General features: G+C 46.8%; 1 protein-coding gene across 1 annotated transcript in view; it reads left to right on the top strand.

The window, feature by feature from the left end:
• The window catches only part of Hpse (heparanase), a 39,411-nt gene that overhangs the window by 17,971 nt on the left and 4,956 nt on the right, over positions 1 to 16,484 (top strand). Inside the window, exons 4-11 of the mRNA XM_005359561.2 lie at positions 2,464 to 2,637; positions 5,882 to 6,050; positions 7,351 to 7,398; positions 8,553 to 8,646; positions 9,118 to 9,224; positions 11,242 to 11,356; positions 12,993 to 13,111; positions 16,275 to 16,418. Of these exons, the coding sequence (XP_005359618.1) occupies positions 2,464 to 2,637; positions 5,882 to 6,050; positions 7,351 to 7,398; positions 8,553 to 8,646; positions 9,118 to 9,224; positions 11,242 to 11,356; positions 12,993 to 13,111; positions 16,275 to 16,418 (970 nt within the window). The remainder of the gene's footprint in view (positions 1 to 2,463; positions 2,638 to 5,881; positions 6,051 to 7,350; positions 7,399 to 8,552; positions 8,647 to 9,117; positions 9,225 to 11,241; positions 11,357 to 12,992; positions 13,112 to 16,274; positions 16,419 to 16,484) is intronic.

Here is a 16,484-nt window from a genome sequence, read left to right as displayed (position 1 = left end):
AGAGAGAGAGAGAGAGAGAGAGAGAGAAGAGAGAGAGAATATATTACAGAAGCCTAGATGAGAAGGACCAGGACAAAAGTCTCAGACAAGCAACAGAAAGAGAGAGAGAGAGAGAGAGAGAGAGAGAGAGAGAGAGAGAGAAGAGAGAGAGAATATCAAATTGTGGCTGTCAGAGGACAACGTACAGAGGTTGGTTCTCTCCTTCTGCCTTATGGATCCTGGGGAATCAAACTCAGGTCATCAACTTGGTGGCAAATTCCTTTACCTGCTGTACCTGTATCTCTGGCCCCCTTATATTGATTTTTAAGCCTGTATTTGAACTCAGAAATATATTACCTTTGTGCTAGGAGCTATTACTGTTTGCTGTGTTATTAAGGGATGTATAGCATACATAAGCTCCTGGTCCATTTGGAAGAATACAGAAGCAGAGGCAGAGAGAGACATGAGTGGAAGATACTCTGCCCAGCAAGCATGTGAGACTCTTGGGAATGACAAGGGAAAGACAGGGACAGTGCCTTACACCTGTAAAGGGTGGGTGGTTGGTTGCTTAGTTTCAAAAAGTTTTCATGTTCATTCTGTTGTTGTTCTTTGAGATAGTGTTTCACTTTGTAGCCCAGGCTACACTCAAACTCTTGATTCTTCTGCCTTAGACTTCCAGGTACTGGGATCACAGGCTTCTGCCACTAAGCCTGGCTCTCAGCCTTGGTCTTTGTTGTAAATGTGTCTGGTGCTCGTTTGGGGACTGTAGATCCACACTCTGGAGGGTAGACCTGTTGCTCCTATGTAGGTGGAGTCTCCCTGTGTCTTGGCAGGTGCTCCCAAATAACCACTAGTGACATTAATTATAAGTAATAATTATATAATTATTATAAATATAATTATATATAAGCCCAATAGCTCAGGCTTATTACTAACCAGCTCTTACAACTTAAATTAGCCGATTTCTATTCATCTTTGTGCTGCTCCGAGACTCGTAGCTTTTACCTCTCTTTCATGTCCTGCTTCCTTTCTGTCTGTCTGTCTCTGCCCTTCTCCCCAGCATTCTCTCTGTCCTGGAAATCCTGCCTCGCCATTGGTCAATCAGTTTTTTGTTAACGAGAGCAATACATGTTGCCTGTTCCACAGCACTCCCATTCTTGTTTGTGAGTGAGAGAAGTGGAACCTATCTGACTCGGTTGGCAGATTTCTGATCCAGAGAACTTTCTATGTCACACTTTTGCAACAGGCAGGCGGTCATGGGTGTAACTGCGGCAGCTGAGCTACGGTTTGCAGCAGACTCTAGAGTCAGCTCTACGCTTTTGCTAAGTGCTTAGGGCTGCATTTGCTCTTTGGTCTACGTGTAATACTAAGAACTGTGGGGGAACAGCCACCACAAACCCAGTGTGCAGTTAGGCAACACTAACTGTTTGGTGCCGTTTGGACCTCATAGGAAAGCGAATGTGGAAGTTTGTGTGTGCTCTGTGATCCCAAGCTCAAGGCTGTCCCAAGGTGAGGCTGTAAGACCTAGTGGAGTGCTAGTGGCTACATTCCAGAGTGTCTCAAGTCCCCGTGTGTGTCACCCCTTGCTGATTGGCCACACTGCTGTAAAAGTGCCACCGCAAATGCCACACCTAACGCTCACTGGAGTTGTGCCCCCCAGCACCCTTCGTCAGCAGTGTTGGACGTGAGGCTTCGCCGTGGTGATTATGAAGGTCATTCAAGCCAAAGACGTCGCAGCCAAACAGAGCAAAGCTGCTTTTAAGGAGGAAGTTTTGACACTGACCGGATAGACAGGTGTTTGTTTCCAAACTAGAAGAGTTCCTGAGGGAATTTCTGCTGAATAACAATTGGAAAATTCATATGAAAAACACCTATAATACCCAATTCAGAGAATACACTTAAATTGTATTGCTGAGGCTGGAGAGATGGCTCAGTGGTTAAGAGCACTGGCTGCTCTTCCAGAAGACCTGGGTTCAATTCCCAGCGCCCACATGGCAGCTCACAAACACCTGTAACTCCAGTTCCAGGAAACTCGACATCCTTTTCTGGCCCCTGAAAACTGCATGTGTGTGGTGGTACACAGACATACATGCAGGCACGTATAGGTGGTTGCTTAGACACATAAAATAAAAAGTTTAAAATCTTAAAATTGTATTGCTAACACTCTCAGAACACAAGTAAAAAGTTTCAGTCCCAACACTTAGGAGATGGAGACCAAAGGATTGAAGTTCAAGGTCATCCTAGGCTGTATAATAAGTTTGATTCCTGAATAGAAGAACCCGGGTCCCCTCCATGGTAGTCAGCTGCTCTACCGGCTGGGCTAGACCCCAGCACAGGCTTTTCTCTCTTGATTTGTGTGTCCACTTGTGTCATTGTTTACGCATAATGACAGCCATCTTTTAGGAATGAAACTCATGAAGATGGGTCGGGAGGTAGTCTTCATCGCGGTGCCAACACAACTAACCACCACCATTTGTCTCCCAGGGAGCACGGTGGACATGCTGTACAGCTTTGCAAAGTGCTCGGGGTTAGACCTGATCTTTGGTCTCAATGCTCTACTGAGAACTCCAGACCTGCGGTGGAACAGCTCCAACGCTCAGCTGCTCCTGGACTACTGCGCTTCCAAGGGTTACAACATCTCCTGGGAACTGGGCAACGGTACGTACCCCGGACCGTTTCATTCATGAAGGAATTCCCTCGCTGTTATTTGTCCTGTTCTGATATTCTTTCCCATGTTAGTAAACAGACTTCTCCCTAGACACATTCATGCACGTGCTCAGCAATGGAAGGAACCGCATCAGCAGAGAGAACCTCTGGATAATTCCAGTTTATGGGTGTGTTGAGTGTGTGTGAGTGTGTGAAGTGTGTGTGTGTGCGTGTGTATGCACGTGCATGTGTGTGTGCATGTGTATGCACGTGCATGTGTGCGTTTGTGTATGCAAGTGCATGTGTGTGTGCATTTGTGTGTGCGTGTGTATGCAAGTGCATGTGTGTGCGTGTGTATGCACGTGCATGTGTGTGCGTGTGTATGCACGTGCATGTGTGTGCGTGTGTATGCACGTGCGTGTGTGTGTGCGTGTGTATGCACGTGCGTGTGTGTGCGCGTGTGTATGCACGTGCATGTGTGTGTGCATGTGTGTGCGCGTGTGTATGAAAGTGCATGTGTGTGTGCATTTGTGTGTTCGTGTGTATGCACGTGCATGTGTGTGTGCGTGTGTGTGCGCATGTGTATGCAAGTACATGTGTGTGTGCATTTGTGTGTGCGTGTGTATGCACGTGCATGTGTGTGCGTGTGTATGCACGTGCATGTGTGTGTGCGTGTGTATGCACGTGCGTGCATGTGTGTGCGCGTGTGCATGTGTGTATGCAAGTGCATGTGTGTGCACGTGTGTGCACGTGTGTGCGTGTGTATGCAAGTGCATGTGTGTGTGCATGTGTGTGTATGCAAGTGCATGTGTGTGTGTACATGCACCATTTGCACACCATGCATGTCGGGTCAGGTGGGTCCTCTGTCGGTCTCCACCTTGTCTGCGGCAGGGTCTCTTACTGAATTTAGAATTTGGTGATTAGTAACTAAATTGGACAGCCTCTGAGCCCTAAGATTCCGAGCTCTGCCCTGCAGCAGTAGGATTATAGGCTCGCTCGCATACCAACCATTTCGTGTGGATGTTGAATATTTGAACTCAGGCCCTCTTGCTTCCCACAGCCAGCACCGTGCTCCCGGAGCCCTCACCCCACCTTTATGTTGGTCATTAAGTTTTCTTTTTCTTTTTTTTAAAAAAATGTGGCTTGAGCCAGGCAGTGATGGCTCACACCTTTTATCCAGCACTGAGGAGGCAGAGGCAGGTGGATCTCTGTGAGATCGAGGCCAGCCTGGGCCACGCAGAGAAACCCTGTCCTCAGCACTGCCCCCTCACGTTTTTAGGTTGTTAAGTGTGTGACAGGGAAGGTCATGGACCACAGCACACACCAGTATAGCTCAGAGGACAATTCTGTGGAGTTGGTTCTCTCCTTCCACCGTGTATAAATGCTTGTCCAGCTGAGCCATTCTGCAAGCACACCCTTATGTCATTTCTGAGGTAAGAAAAACAACTGGGGCCATCGGACTCCCCAGCTCCTAGACTCCCTTGGGCTTTGCAGACTTTTGAACTTACTGTGCTTAGCAAATGGAACTCAGCGAAACTGTGCGGGTGATGGTTTGCTTCTCTCCTTCTCTTCCTTTCTTAGTCTGTCAGGTAATCTCCATGTGGTGGTTTGAATGAGAACTGCCCCCACTGGCTGTGGTGTGTGTGCAACCTGGTCCCCTATAGGAAGAGCCACTTGTGGAGGAAGTGCAGTCTTGCTAGAGGAAGCACTCCACATTCAGTCTCTCTCTCTCCCCCCACTCTCTGTGTGTGGCTAAGATGTGACCTCTTGGCTGCCTGTGCTGGCCACCGACTGCTGTGCCTCACCTCTGGAACCATAAAAACAAAAGAAATTATTTCTTCCATGAGTTACTTTCAGTTATTGCAACAAAAATAGCGAATACACTCCAAACCCCACTCTGGCCTCCACTGTATGCTCAGGCTGTCTAGAAGTTGCCACGATAGATTATAGGCAGTTGTGAGCCACCAGGCGGGTCCAGGTCATGTGGAAGAGTAGTCGGTGCTCTTAACTACTGAGCCATCTCTCCAGTCTCAAGGAATTTATAAGTTCTGACTAATATGCTAATGATTAATCAGGTTTGTTCAAAATATATAAGAATTTTCTGTGCATCAAGCAATAAAGCTAAATATGATGTACAGAAATAAGATACAGACATTTAATGAGCACAGCTGTGTAGGATAGGCTCTGCTCTGCACGGGAAATTCTTTTCCCTGCCCATTCCTTTCCTTTCTTGTTTTCTTTCTTTGCCTCGAGTGTGTGTGTGTGTGTGTGTGTGTGTGTGTGTGTGTGTGTGCATGTGTACGTGCTTGTGTGCAGGTGCTCATATGCATGAGCGTGCAAAGGACAGAGAACACCCTAGTACATCCTTCCTTGGGTGCCATCTACCTATTTGTGTGTTAGAGAGACATGGTCTCTCATTGGCCTGGAATTCACCTTGTAGACGAGGCCATAGAGATCGTCCCGTCTCTGCCTCTCCAGTGCTGGGCTTACAAGTGGGCCACTGTGTCTGACAAGTGGGCCACCATGTCTGACAAGTGACCCACCATGTCTGACAAGGGGCCACCAGGTCTGACAAAGGGCCACCATGTCTGACAAGTGGGCCACCAGGTTTGACAAGTGACCAACCATGTCTGACAAGTGGGCCACCAGGTCTGACAAGGGGCCACCAGGTCTGACAAGGGGCCACCATGTCTGACAACGGGCCACTATGTCTGGCTTTTTTCCACGGATTCTAGGGAATCATTCTCTGTCCTCCTGCTTGTGAGGTGGATATTTTACCAATTGAGTTGTCTCTCTAGCCCTTTGTTTTCTTTTGTTCCTTGTAGGTAAATAATAAATCGGGCTACTAAATAATGTCTATAAACTGTTTCCCAAATGCCTATTGGTTTAACACCTATTAGTAACTTCAATTTGTTCCCTCCTTGTGCCATAATTAAAATGTTTGTTTCTAAACTCTCTTCTTTATTAACGGGGTGGCAGGGGAGGTCCTACCTTTCTTGACTCTTTTCTTATGTGCATTGGTGTTCTGTCTGCATGTATGTATGGGTATCAGATGAGCTACCCTGTGGGTGCTAGGAAGTGAACCCAGGTCTTCTGGAAGAGCAATCAGCGCTCTTAACTGCTGAGCCGTCTCTCCAGACATTTTCTTGACTTTTGATTCTGGGCTTGTAGTTTGAAAACTGTTTGTGGCTGTGTGCTTGCGTGTGCTCTGTTTAGTAAGAATGTCTAGGTGACTGTGAGCATTGCTGTCTTCCAGAGCCCAACAGTTTCTGGAAGAAAGCTCACGTTTTCATCGATGGGCTGCAACTGGGAGAAGATTTTGTTGAGTTGAGTAAGCTTCTGCGAAGGTCAGCTTTCAAAAATGCAAAGCTCTATGGTCCTGACATTGGTCAGCCTCGAGGGAAGACGGTTAAGCTGCTGAGAAGGTAGGACTTGGGGGGCGTGCAACTACTTTCTCCTCCTCGCTGTCCCTCCCCCGCCCCGCCTGAGACAGGGTTTCTTTGTGTACCCTGGCTGTCTCAGAACTCTGTGGATCGGGCTGACTTAGAACTCAGAGACCCGCCTGCCTCTGCATCCTGAGTGCTGGGATTAAAGGCGGCATGCGCCACCACACTCCAGTGCCTTCTACTGTTTCTGTTTTTGTTTTTTTGAAACAGGGTGTCTCTCTGTAGCTTTGGAGCCTGTCCTGGAACTCTCTCTGTACACCAGGCTGACCTTGAACTCACAGAGATTGGCCTTCCTTTACCTCCCGAGTGCTGGGATTAGAAGTGTGAGCCACCACTGCCTGGTGTCTTATTTTTCTAATGGTGAAAAAAAAATGTGTACTTAAAAATTAGCCCTCTAGCCAGGCGGTGGTGGCGCACACCTTTAATCCCAGCACTCAGGAGGCAGAGGCAGGAGGATCTCTGTGAGTTCGAGGCCAGCCTGGTCTACAGAGCTAGTTCCAGGACAGGCACCAAAGCTAACAGAGAAACCCTGTCTCGAAAAATCCAAAAAAAAAAAAAAAATTAGCCCTCTGAACTCAGATTAGATGATCCCAGTTTTGTCCACAGCACCCAAAGCGTTTTTGAAGGGGCAGTTAAGCAGCGTGCCTTCTATCAGGCCTGGCCGTGGTATCGGTGTTCTAGAGATTCCTTTCAGCTGGTTTGACTTCACTCTTGTTGGTCTTGAGGTAAACAATGACCTGGAGTTTATTAATGACTTCAGTTCCCACGAAGTGGTCAGGGAGAGCTGGATGCTAGCTAGCCTAAGGGGTCAGGCTCCTTTCTCCTGGGGAGGCTCTTGCAGAGGTATTTGAGTTGCCGCTGCAGCTGCAGGGTCATGGGTCGTGGACGGTGGCTGGTGTGCAGCTCTACTTTTGTGGCTGTGGACTCCTTCCTGCACTAACTTCTTGGCTTTCAGTGGCCTTGACCCTGAGTTCAGCTCTGCAAGGGACAGGGGCTTCTTTGCTTTAGGTGCCCTCTTGGCAAGGAAGCAGAACCACTTTTCTTAGAGATAAACTTCCTTCCCGGTGGAGAATCCGCTGTAGCCCACATCAGTAAACAGTTTGTGGTTACCTTGTTTACCGAAAAAGGAAACATTGGCTGAAAATTCCAGAGCTATGACTAGGGCGTCTGTGTCGCCTGAGACTCACACACTCAGTCATTCCCGGGGGATGGAACGCTTCTGGAAATTTGCATCTGCTTGTTTGAGGTGTTTGACCCTGCTGTGGATCTTCCTTTCCAGTTTCCTGAAGGCTGGCGGGGAAGTGATCGACGCAGTGACGTGGCATCAGTAAGTACCCACACTGACGTGATGTCCCCATTACTGACTGCTGTTAATACCCTGCATGCCTCTGGGGTATGTTACATGACAGACAGCAGCTAATGGGCTGGACTTGCTGGTCTTTCAGAGGATCTGGGTTCAGTTCCCAGCTCACAACAGCCTGTAACTCCATTTCCAGGGGATCTAATACCTTCTTCTGGCCTCCAAGGGCACCACGCACATGTGGTACATATAAACTCATGCAAGCATATGTTTACACATAAAAACTAAAAACATTTGGGTGTGGTGATGCACATCTTTAGTCTAGGCCTTCAGGAGACAAAGGCCGGTGGGTCTCTGTGAGTTTGTAGCCAGCCTTGTCTACATCATGAGTCCCAGGATAGCCTGGGCTACAGAGTGAGACTCTTTTTCTAAATAAATAAACAAATAATATTAAAAAAAATTCTAGAGGTTTGGGAGTAACACTCACCTTTAGTCTCAGCCCTCAGGAGGCAGAGACAGGTGTATCTCTGAGTTCGAAGCCAGCCTGATCTACACAGTGAGTTCCAGAACAGCCAGAGATACACAGGGAAGCCCTGTCTTTTTTATGTTTGTTTGTTTTTGTTTTGCTTTTTTTGAGACAAAGTCTATGTAGCCCTGACTGTCCTGGACCTTTCCATCCAGGCCTTGAAATCTCAGAGACCCACGTGTCTCTGCCTCCCGAGTGCTGGAGTTGGAGGCAGGCAGTACCAATGCCCATTCTCGTCACACTTCCTGCCAGTTTTCAGGAAGTTATTTTTGCCTGGCTGCAGACTGACTTTTCAAAGCTCAGGTAATAAATGAGCAGTGTCTTAAACATCAATGCACAAGGGTTTTAAATGTCAGCAGAACAAAGGAGTCATGTTTTAAATACTGTGGTGGTTACTACAAACATGGAGGCACATGGCCAACTAAAACATGAGCCACAAAAGCAGGTAAACCATGCTGGCCACAGAAAAAGTAACACTGGGGCCTCAGAATCACTAGGCTAGAACGGTCCCTCCCCACGTTAGCTCCTCTCTGGAAGGACTTCTGCCTTTGTAAAAACAACAGCAGTGAGAAAGGGTAGGAAGAAGAACAAGGGTCAGAACTGGTGACTTAACAGCAAGAAGTAAACTGCACATTTTTTTTCCTGAATAATTTAGCTACTACTTGAATGGACGCATTGCCACCAAAGAAGATTTTCTGAGCTCTGATGTGCTGGACACATTTATTTTATCTGTGCAAAAAATTCTAAAGGTAATAGTCTCTCTAAATTTTTCACCCATACCAGTCTCTGGGTTGTAGTCTAACGAGGCCTGTGGAGATATATATATTACATGTATGTATGTGTATATATATGTGTGTGTGTGTGTGTGTGTGTGTGTGTGTGTGTGTGTGTGTGTGTATATATATATATTAATTACAAAGGGTAAGCACTGCATCTTATTCCCTGGTTTCCTCCTTAGCGTTGGATCTTTTTTAGTTGCGGTAATTAGAGATTAAAATGCCTCTAATGGCCTTTCAGTAGAATGAACTGTTACAGATCATATTTGTTTATATTCCTTCTATAGCCTACTAGGCCCATAAGAGATACTGGCGAAGACCTAAGCAATTCTAAATGCACCTGTAACTAACAGTCTGGAGAGGCGCAGCTTGCGTGCTGTTCACATTCAGCACCGAGGGGGTTGACTTGTTTGCAGTGACTTTGGAACTCTCCTTGTTCTCCAGGTGACTAAGGAAATGCGACCTGGCAAAAAGGTCTGGTTGGGAGAAACGAGCTCTGCCTACGGCGGTGGAGCACCCTCGCTGTCCGACACCTTTGCTGCTGGCTTTCTGTGAGTGAACGCTGCCCAGCTTTGGGCTCAGATTCCCGCTCTTCCCCTTCCTCTAATGGCAACTGAAACCCGCGTCAAACACGACTCTGGGACAGAGCCCTAAAATTTTGTGCCAGGTCTTACAAAAAAGGAATTTCCCAGGCTCGAGGGATGATTCAGTGGTTAAGAACACTGGTTACACTCCTCGGAACTGGGGTGCGAGTCCCAGCACCCATGCGGTGGCTCACAACCATCCTAACCCCAGTCCCAGGAGATCCAGTACCCTCTTCCAGCCTCCACAGACTCCAGGCACGCTCCCGGTGTTCGGACATACAAGCAGGCAAAACGCTCACACGCTTTTTTTCTGAAATGGTTTGCTAAACCTTGTTGGACAGCTTTAATTGTGTTGCTAATCAACTGTTGCATGCATGGACTGTTCTAGGAAGTTTGGGTGGGCATGACAGCACACATTTGTGATTCTGGGAAGCTGGGGCAGGGAGATTGCAAGTTCAAGATCTAACTAGGTGGGCTACAGAGCGAGTTCAAGGTGAAACTGCACCACTGAGGTCTCAAAACACAAAAAGTAAAATGAGGCCTAAGGCGGTAGCTCAGGGATGGAGCACTTGCCTAGAATGTTCAGAGCCCAAGGTTTAACCCACAGTGGGATGATGACAGTGACAACCAGGAGGACAAAGGGAGGAAAGTTATGCTCTAAAAACAGGTCAAAGAATCCTTGTTAATTAGCTTTCTGTGGCTGTGAAAACCCCCGAGATAAATGATTAAAGAGGAGAAAATGTTTACTGTGACTTGTTTCAGAGGTTTCAGCCTTTGACCGCTGTGTCCCGTTGCCTTTGGGTCTGTGGCAGAAGCATGCGGTAGAGGGAACTGCTCACCTCATGGGTGATCAGAAGCAAAAGAGAAAGGAGCCAGGAGGGCCCGATACCCTTGGAAGGGTCTACTTCTTCCGACTAGGCTGTGGTACCTAACACAAGCACCACAGCTGAGGCCCAGCTCCAACACAGCAGCCTTGGGAGGTCATTTAAGGTCCAAACCATACAGGGTCCCTCTCTAGGAAAGCTTGCTCTTTTCCAGGGGTGGAGGCTTGCCTATAATCCTGGCATGTAGAAACCCACAGCAGAGAACCAGGGGTTCAAATGAAACCCTGTGGGGAAAGAGGCAGGGCAGGCAAGGAAAGGAAGGAGGAAAGAAAGGTCGAGGAGGGGAGGGAAGATGTCACCCAGAGTTCCGGCTCTGAGGATGCTCAATGTGCACTAAGCAGCACTGCAGACTCTCAGACGTTTAGCCCTAAAGCACATCACCCTTGAGGGTGACCTGTGTACACCAGCATTGACTGTGACTCCTCATTGGCCACCGCACAAGCCTGGTTGCTTTAGACCAGGGGTTGCTTATTCAGCACCTCGCTGTCCCCATGCTCTTCATCCTGTAACCTCCTGGGGCTTTTTTCTCTTCCATTTTTACTCTTTTGTTCCCACCATCTTCCTTGTTACAAGTTAGAATAAAACACAAACCCTTCAGTGTTCATGAGGGCACGAGGGATTGAGAAAAGAATGAAGAGTTGATGTTCATTGAAGGTGCCAGGGAGATGATCATAGCGGTTTGGTTGTGGTTCTGTGTGGCTCATATTTTGACCTCTGTTGACAGCTGCCTTCACTGTGTGTGTGTGTGTGTGTGTGTGTGTGTGTGTGTGTGTGTGTGTGTGTGTGTCTGCATGCACTGTGGGGTAGAGGAGCAAGGAACAAGAAGAGGAATTGTCTACAGGGGTGGGAGCTTCGTTCTGCTCTGTAGAAGTCATCTGGCCCTGGAGGAAACTCGCCTGGCTTGTTAGTGTCATTCTCGATAGAGCATATTGTCATATGGGAGGGTGTTCGCCGTCTCATTTGAATGACTTATTTGTAATTAATGCTATCCTTGCAGCTTCCTGTTGGTTCCTCCCACACACATGAACAGATCTGTGTGTGATTAAAGTGGAATGACGTTGCTTTCCAGTCTAAAGACACTGTGTGTCACTCTGTCCCAGGTGGCTGGATAAGCTGGGCGTGTCAGCCCAGATGGGCATAGAAGTGGTGATGAGGCAGGTGTTCTTCGGAGCAGGCAACTACCACTTGGTGGACGAGAACTTCGAGCCCTTGCCTGTAAGTGACCCCACCCTCCTGTGCCTGTGAACAGATGGGGGTCTGCTCTAGGCCCTGTGCTAACCTCCTAAGAATGGTCAGTCCCCACAGTAAAGAGCCACGTGTGAGCCGGGGGGGTGGTGGTGCACACCTTTAATCCCAGCACTCGGGAGGCAGAGGCAGGCGGATCTTCAAGGCCAGTCTGGTCTACAGAGCTAGTTCCAGGACAGGCTCCAAAGCTACAGAGAAACCCTGTGTCAAAAAACAAAAAACAAACAAAAGAGCCATGTGTGGCACAATTAGCTGAGAGGGCCCTTACAGATCATCCCGGGGGTGTGTGCATGTGTGTGCGTGTGTGCATGTGTGTGCGTGTGTGCATGTGTGTGCGTGTGTGCATGTGTGTGCATGTACATATGTGCCATGTGTGCATATGCATGTGAGTGCATGGGCGTGTGTGCAAGTGTGTGCATATATGTATGTGTGAGTGCGTGTGTGTGTGCGTGTACGTGCACACGACTCAAAAGAAGAAATTAAGAATCAAGAATCACGAGCTAGTTCCAGGATAGGCTCCAAAATCAAGAAACCCTGTCTCGAAAAACCAAAAAAAAAAAAATCACTTTTAAAATATTGTCCACTTGCCAGATGATGGTGATGCACACCTTTAATTCCAGCACTCGGCAGGCAGAGGCAGGCAGATCTCTGTGAGTTTGAGGCCAGCCTGGAATACATAGTTAGTTCCAGGACAGCCAAAGCCGCTGTACAGAGAAACCCTGCCTCAAAAAAACAAAAGCAAAAAAAAATGATAATGATAATAAAATAAATAAAAATAAAATATCATTTACTAAGAGTATGCTATACATTTTATTAAACATTTTAATGGTTGTTTTGCAAAGCAAGTTAAAGCTAAAATTGAGTTTGAAGCCAGCTTGAGTTACATGAACCTGTCTTTTGTAAATGGAAAATATGTAAACATATAAGATGACATTTGAAGATAGATTTTTCTAAGGATATTTTAATGGTACATTTATGTTTTTATATTTTTATTTTATATGCATGGGTGTTTTGCCTGCATTTATGCATGGGCACCACCTTCATACCTAGTGGTTTCAGATCGCTTCTCTGGAAACTGGAGTTACAAGCAGTTGTGAGACGCCATGTGGGTTCAAGGATCCAAGCTCAAGTCCTGTGGAAGAGCGTCCAGTGCACTTAACTGCTGATCCATCTCTCCAGCCCTTCTAAGAATAATTCTTTTTGTTTTGTGTTGTTTGTTTGGGTTTTTCAAGACAGGGTTTCTTTGTGTAGCTTTGGAGCCTATCCTGGAACTCACTCTGTAGACCAGACTGGCCTCAAACCCACAGAGATTTGCCTGCCTCTGCCTCCCGAGTGCTGGGATTAAAGGCGTGCCCCATCACCACCTGACTCTAAGAATAATTTTTAAGGGAATGATTTAAATATATTTAGCCAATATTTCAATTTTGTTATTGAAAATATTATGAGAGTTGATTTATTTGGATCAGAACGTATCCCATTCATTGTGTTCATAGATACCTCTGGAACCATTGTCATGCTCTTGTTGCATAGCTATTTACTTGACTTGTTAAAATATGAATAAGAAAATAACCACAGATCTGCTTTCCATCCCTCCCCCGAATGACAGGATTACTGGCTATCTCTTCTGTTCAAGAAACTGGTAGGTCCCCAGGTGCTAACGGTGCATGTGAAGGGCCCAGCCAGAAGCAAACTTCGAGTGTATCTTCATTGCACAAACACCCACCAGTAAGTACAAAACACAGCCTTCCCCCAGCAAGTCTAGATTAGTAAGCGGGAAACTTCCTGTCCAACACCCCAGATGCCCGCTAGCTGTGTGATGGATCTCACCTCTCCTTATCCTTTCTTTTTTTTGTCTTCCTGATACCAGAATCTAACTTCCAAAGACTTCTAGCAGGGTTGGGTAGATGCGGCTCAGCCGGGGATGTGCTTCTGTGGAAGCGGAAGCGTGAGGACCCGAGTTCAATATCCAGCACCCACAGAGAAAAAGCTGGATGTGGCAATGTATGCCTGTAGTCATGACACTGGGAAGAGACAAAAGGGCCCCAGGATGTGCTGATTGGCCAGTCTATCTGAATTCATGGGCTCCAAGCCAACAAGAGACCCTCTTTCAAAAAAGAAAAAAAGAAAGAAAAGGTGGAGAGCAACTGAGGAAAACATCTAATGTCGTCTCTAGCCACCATACACACGAGCACACATATATGTGAACACACACACATACAGTTGCTTAAATTGGGGCTGGAGAGATGGCTCAGCAGTTTTGCGCACTGGCTGAGACCGGGTTCAATTGCCAGCATCCACACAGTGACTCAAAATTGTCTATAACAGCCGGGCGATGGTGGCGCACGCCTTTAATCCCAGCACTCGGGAGGCAGAGGCAGGTGGATCTCTGTGAGTTCGAGACCAGCCTGGTCTACAGAGCTAGTTCCAGGACAGGCTCCAAAGCCACAGAGAAACCCTGTCTCGAAAAACCAAAAAAAAAAAAAATTGTCTATAACTCTAGTTTTAGGGCATTTGACACACAGTATATATATACATATTTATATTTATATAAACATATAAATAAAAAATCAAGCCAGGCAGTGGTGTGCACACCTTTAATCTCAGCACTTGGGAGGCAGAGAGAGGCAGGTGGATCCTTGAGATGGAGGCCAGCCTGGTCTACAGGGCAAGTTCCAGGCAGCCAAGGCAAAGAGAAACCCCAATTTGAAAAGCAAGAATGAATTAAAGATTAAAGAAACAAAACAATTGTTTCAGCATAGACATTTGCAAGTCAGCAAAGATTTGCACAAGGATTTTGATTGTTAGAGACTGTAGTGAAAACATATCCTGAATTTCGTTAGGGGTGGCACACAAGTTAAATATCAGCGCGTTTAGATGAGCAGTGGATCCCTTGAGGGAGTATGCGTACCTGTGATCGGGAATAAGTATGAATATCCAATTCTGTGGCTGTGTTGATCTCCTTATTTACCAAGGTAGGGAAAAGTATCGACAATAACAACAATATCAACAACTGTTGAGAAAGGGCTGGGGAGATGACTCAGCGGCAAAGCCCCCGCCGTCAGGTCTGACAACCCCATCTCCACCCCCAGGACCCACGCGGTGGAAGGAAAGAACCGACCCTGAAAATTGTCCTCTGCCCTCCCTGTGTGCACATGCACACAAGTAGATAAACCTAACATCTTTAACGCACAGATTCCTTTTTAAGTTGTAACTGGGCCGGCAGACAGCTCAGCAGGTCGCGGACATGCGGACTGAGCTGGACACCACAGGCGGTGGACGAGAACCATGAGTTGTTCTCTGACCTCCATGTGGCACGCGTGTGTCCTTCCCAGAAGTAAACCAAACAAAAAAATTTTTTTTTTTTTAAACCAAACAAAAAAATTTTTTTTTTAATTTTTTCTTTTTAATGTTTTACTTTATTTTATATACATTGGTGTGAAGGTGTCAGATCTCATGGAACTGCATTTTCAGACAGTTGTGAGCTGCCATGTGGGTGCTGGGAATTGAACCGGGGTCCTCTGGAAGAGCAGTCAGTGCTCTTAACCATCTCTCCAGCCCCCCCTCCCCCAATTTTTTTTTTTTTTTTTTGAGTTATGACCACAGTTTCTAGAGCCAGAGGCTATGCAGATGTCCCTAGTCCTGTACGCTGACTTTAGGTAGAAAGAGTTCCCCAAACCCCAGGGCTTTCCTTATCCGAGTTCCAATCTGTCATGGCAGCCGGGTTATACTAACCCAAAAGGCCACCTAGCGTCCTCCATTCCTGGGGACTGGGGACTCTGAATGGTGAAGGTCATGGTATGAAGTAGGGAAATTCTGAAAAAGTCCACAGATGTAGTTTTTGTTTGTTTTGTTTGAAATAGGATCTTACTAGGTAGTCTTGACCGGCCTGGAGTTTGCTACGTAGACCAGGCTGGCCCTTGAATTCAGATCTGAGTAAGGGGATACACCACCACACTTGGCCTTTGTTCAACTGTCTTCATTTTGTGTGATATCACATGTTCACATACAGGGTGCACTGTGTGTTCACGTGTGTGCATGTACATACAAGTGTATGCATGACCAAGTCAGTAACCTCAGGGTCCTTCCTCACGTGCCATCTACCTTTTGTTAGAGACAGGGTCTCTCATTGGCCTGGAACTTTGCCAGGCTTGCTAGGCTAGCCGGCCTGCACACTCCAGAGAGTCACATGTTTCTCCTTGCCATGACGCCATCACGAGAATGACCAGCACGAGCCACTTTACCCAGCTTCACACAGGATTTATGGAGATAGAGAGAGCATGTTACCAGCTTACGCATCTCCCCAGCCCTATTTCAGTCTTTTTTTAATAATTATTTTTATTTAATATGTATGGGTGTTTGCCTGTATATGTTTGTGTACCATGTTTGTATCTGGTGCCCTGGAGGTCAGCAGAGGGTATCGGTTCTCCTGGCATTGGAGTTATAACAGTTGTGAACTGCCTTGTGGGTTACAGAGATGAACCCAGACCTCCGGAAGAGCGGCCCAGGCTTAGTTTAGTCTTTTTATAAGACCAGGAATAGCTCTTGTTTAAACAGTTTATAACTGGAATTCACTGTAGATCTTGTTATCATTAAACCTTCCTATACATAAAAATATGTGGTCTGGCTATGGCCTTCTGGAGCTCATGGTGGCAAAGGGGCAAAGCTCTTAGTGTTCCGGCTCAGGAGGTGGGGATGTGAGGAACAGTCCTTTTCTTGTTTTCAAAGCGGGGCCACAAGATTGGTCTAACATCCTCCTGGGAAAGGATGCTGATAGGTCCCACCACCGTTAGGAATACGGGCACTCAGAATCTCTGATTGTGTCAATGTTCAAGTTCTCCGATGTATAAGTCAGACAAATAATTAACTAAATTAACCTGTTCGCTTTTAGCCCAAGATATCAGGACGGAGATTTAACTCTGTATGTCTTGAACCTCCATAATGTCACCAAGCACGTGAAGCTGCCGTACCAACTGTTTAACAAGCCAGTGGACAAGTACCTCCTAAAGCCTGGACCTGAGGGGTTACTTTCCAAGTGAGTCACTTTCTTGTTGATGGCAAACTTTGTGTACGTTTACTTACTTTTATCATAATACAGAGG

The sequence above is a fragment of the Microtus ochrogaster genome, linkage group LG1, assembly GCF_000317375.1.
Source record: "Microtus ochrogaster isolate Prairie Vole_2 linkage group LG1, MicOch1.0, whole genome shotgun sequence".
Lineage (NCBI taxonomy): Eukaryota > Metazoa > Chordata > Mammalia > Rodentia > Cricetidae > Microtus > Microtus ochrogaster.
Note: the sequence above shows the minus strand (reverse complement) of the source record. Positions and strands in the feature narration are given on the sequence as shown.